The sequence below is a fragment of the Cucurbita pepo genome, unplaced genomic scaffold (genome assembly GCF_002806865.2).
Source record: "Cucurbita pepo subsp. pepo cultivar mu-cu-16 unplaced genomic scaffold, ASM280686v2 Cp4.1_scaffold001880, whole genome shotgun sequence".
Taxonomy (NCBI): Eukaryota; Viridiplantae; Streptophyta; class Magnoliopsida; order Cucurbitales; family Cucurbitaceae; genus Cucurbita; species Cucurbita pepo.
In genome coordinates, this window is record NW_019647986.1 from 1 (window position 1) to 3693 (window position 3693).

Here is a 3693-nt window from a genome sequence, read left to right on the forward strand (position 1 = left end):
GGCCCAGGCCCAACATTCTCTGTCCACGACCCATCATTTTTCGACGATCTGCTTGTTTTCCAATCGGCCCATAACTTTCATGGCCCAGTTTTTATCTGATTTTATGAAGCCCGCTTTATTTTCATGAAAATTGATTTCTCCGAACCAAATTATAATTATAATTTAACATATATTATAATATTATAAAATAAATAGTATACAACTTTTATTGCATAAAACATTTAATAAATTTAGTCCTAAAGTTTATGTGATAACAACAAATATTTTATCAATTTTAAATATGTGAAAAATAAAACTTAATCCACCGACCATTTTGCCAAAACTCAATAAAATACGTTAAGGGTATAGTTTATCCGATAAAAGCATTAAATTATCGATGAAAAAGGAGAGAGCTTCCAATATCTAAAAAAAAAAAAACCATGGAAGTAGAAAGTTTTAGACTCTTAATCCTCCATGAAATTATGATAGTAGTTGTGAGATCACTGTCTGTTTGAGAGTAGATATGTTTGAAAATTGTGAGGCTGACGTAGATACGTATCGAGCAAAAGCAGACAATATGAGTTAATGGTGGGGATTTGGCTATTACAAATGGTATATAGATATCGGGCAGTGTGGCAGTTCACGAACAATAGCTACTAACGGTGAGATTTGACTCGTAAACATCTTGAATCCCAACTCTTGACACATTCCTCATAGTTGAATTGTCAAAAATATTTGGCAACTCTTTGTGAAAGAAGAGGCAACCCCATATGAAACCAAGTGGATGATATGATACAATCCTCAAGATTTTCTAATTCCCATTCCACACAACATATTTCCCACCACAAATATCGAATCTGGTTAGGTAGAGACAGAGAGAGGGAGAGAGAGAGATTATGACATGAAAGCTTCTTGTAACTCACGTGGCGTTCTTATTATGGCTGCCCCTTCTGGTTGAGGTAAATGAAAACAGACAGCTCCCTGCCCCAAAAGCTACAATCTTGGAACCCATTTAAGATATGAGGGACACCAATTCATGGCTTAAATTCATCCACCAGCCACTTTCAATCACTGTTCGCCCTTTCAATCTTGTGGATGATGAATGAGTTGACGTTGATACAAACTAGCCTTCATTGGGTATTGATTTTTTAGCGTTAAAAAACTTTTACTTCCTTCCTTTTCTCGAACCTCCTCTCCCTGACAATTCCACCCATCTAATCCTTTTATCCTCTGTTTATATTAATATTATCTTCTCTTCTTTTCTTTCTCTCTCTCTATTATTGTCATAACCTAACAGCAGCAGCCGACACCAAAGAAAGAACATCATCACATATCTGAAACTGGCCCGGGACGATAAAAACCTGACGAAACTTTAAAGATACCCTTAATTTTCAGAGCTTCATTGAGAGTTATGTGTTTTTTGTGAATTTTACGAGGTGGGTTTTTGAAATTGAACGTAAAGTTTTGATCTTTTTGATGGGTTTTGTTGTGGGTGGCAATGAGTGAGGAGGATAAAAGCCATCAGTTTTGATGAGGATACTCTGTGATTCCTGCGAAACTGCTGCAGCAACTCTGTTTTGTGCAGCTGACGAGGCTGCTCTCTGCACAGCCTGCGATGCAAAGGTATATAAAACCAAGTGTGTGCGTGTATTAATTTTGGAAGTCTTTTGCTGATATATGTGTTTGGGCAGGTGCACATGTGCAACAAGCTTGCGAGCCGCCATGTAAGGGTTGGGCTCGCAAATCCAAGCGAAGTTCCTCGCTGTGATATATGTGAAAATGCACCAGGTATAATCATTTTGTCTTGTTTTTTTCTGTGATGTTCTTGTAAGGGTTAACATTTTGCGGGAAATTTATAAAATTTTTGCAGCTTTCTTTTGGTGTGAGATAGATGGGAGTTCCTTGTGTTTACAATGCGATGTGATTGTTCATGTGGGAGGTAAAAGAATGCACAAGAGATATCTTCGGCTGAGGCAGAGAGTTGAGGTTGGTGATTTCATCACATCTTTCTCTCTTTACATTCATACAAGATTAAGCTTTGTTTGATTGCTTTGCAGTTTCCAGGGGATACACAAAATGATGTGAAGGGCCCAAATGCAAAGCCGATGGAACAGGTTGAGACAGTGAGAGGCCAAAATCAAGAAAGGGGTGAGGAGACTGAGAAGCAGGAAGAAGATTTGAGATTCTCTGGTGTTAAAGGGTATTCAAATGCAGATAGGCATTCCAAGCGGCCTAATAAAGTGATTGATTTGAACATTTAGCANAAAGTGATTGATTTGAACATTTAGCAGTTTTAGTACTACTTTGTATTGCTACAATTTTCAATTATAACTTTGATTATGAGTATCTGAACATTGTAAACTCATGATTCTAAAATTGCTACCCAAACCAGGAATGGGATGCTCAGTAAACTAAGCCTCATCTAACCAAAGCTCACTTCATTGAATTCAATAAGTGTAAGAAGCAATCTTTTGTAACTCCATGATTAGCTTGGAACAAAGCGACATGGAGCAGCTAGGTAACTGTGGTTAATGTAACCATTTTTCATCACCTCATTGATGATCATTGACACACCGCCTTATTATGCAGGGTAAAACACTAATAAAAACAAACATAAGTGTAAGAAACTCGCCTCAAATGTGTTTGGCCACACACGCTGCCTACGCGACACAACTGACTTGCCTCTACATTAGGCCAAGTCATTAGACTCAACCTTGTCTCTACTTGGGGCCAAGGTCTCTCAATATAATGTCGCATCTGTCGTAGACGTTGGTGCGCTACTCTATTTAAGCATACAAATTGGCATTCTTGTTTGAGGCGCATAAATGTGTACATTAAAAAGAGTACTTCCTAATCTCTTGGCACCAAGAATCCATTAAAGCACGACATATTGAATAAGAACCCCCAAAAGATGGTATAATCCCCCGCTTGCAGAAGCTGGACTCGAAGAAGAAAAGGGAGGAATTAGTAAAATAACCGAGATTGAAGGGGCCGAGTCCATGAGAGGGTTGAAGATCGAGGACGATGGCACCCATGCCCGTGCCCTCCGGTCCTCGTCTCAATGTCTGCATCGTTGGTCACTTCCTAATGTTTGGAATTTTGACGTCAATGTTTCTGGGTCGACAATGGCGGCCGTCGGCATGAGCAGTGCCTTCGATTTCTTGCTTCACTTGTTCTGTTCTGGCGGGTTGATTTGAAATGGGACAATTAGTCGATTTTGAGTCATTGGGCCCAACCCCATCAACCCACACTGGGTCATTCGGCCCAACTACATCAACCCACCTATGAGTTTTTGTAACAACCCAAGCCCACGGCTATATCAGCGGACAGGTTTCCATGTCCTTATAAAAAAATGCTTTGTTCTCCTCTCTAAATGATGTGATGGGGGCTAGCGTCCTTGTGGACACACCGTGTCACATGACAGCTTATAAGGAGTGCTTCGTTTTCCTCTTTAGTGAGGGGAACAAAACATTTACGGTAAGGGTGTGGAAACCTCTCACCATAGATGCGTTTTAAAATGGTGAAGCTGACAACAATACGAAAGCAGACAATAATATCTACAAGCGTTGGACGTGGGCTGTTACAGTTTTTATTCTAGAATCTCGTATCAACTTAATGCAAATCAATATACTAAAATTTGTGTTAATGAATGTACCAATTTGATAAGAAAATGAGGAGTAAAGAAATCCATGAATCTTGTGCAACATTTTTCCA

The 3693-nt window shown here is 39.3% G+C and overlaps 1 protein-coding gene across 1 annotated transcript; it reads left to right on the top strand.

Moving 5' to 3' along the window:
* The first annotated feature begins 1169 nt into the window (after window positions 1–1169).
* On the top strand, window positions 1170–2240 carry LOC111786524 (B-box zinc finger protein 18-like). Its single transcript, XM_023666770.1, has 4 exons — window positions 1170–1602; window positions 1671–1767; window positions 1850–1965; window positions 2037–2240. Exons 1-4 carry the CDS (start codon window positions 1510–1512, stop codon window positions 2238–2240), a joined length of 510 nt encoding a protein of 169 aa, XP_023522538.1. The 5' UTR covers window positions 1170–1509.
* Window positions 2241–3693: the final 1453 nt, after the last annotated feature.

Coding starts and splice junctions, on each gene's coding strand:
- LOC111786524 (XM_023666770.1), top strand. CDS start 1,510: ATGAGGATACTCTGTGATTCCTGCGAAACTGCTGCAGCAACTCTGTTT. Junction 1,603..1,670: donor GCACAGCCTGCGATGCAAAG/GTATATAAAACC, acceptor GTGTTTGGGCAG/GTGCACATGTGCAACAAGCT. Junction 1,966..2,036: donor GGCTGAGGCAGAGAGTTGAG/GTTGGTGATTTC, acceptor ATTGCTTTGCAG/TTTCCAGGGGATACACAAAA.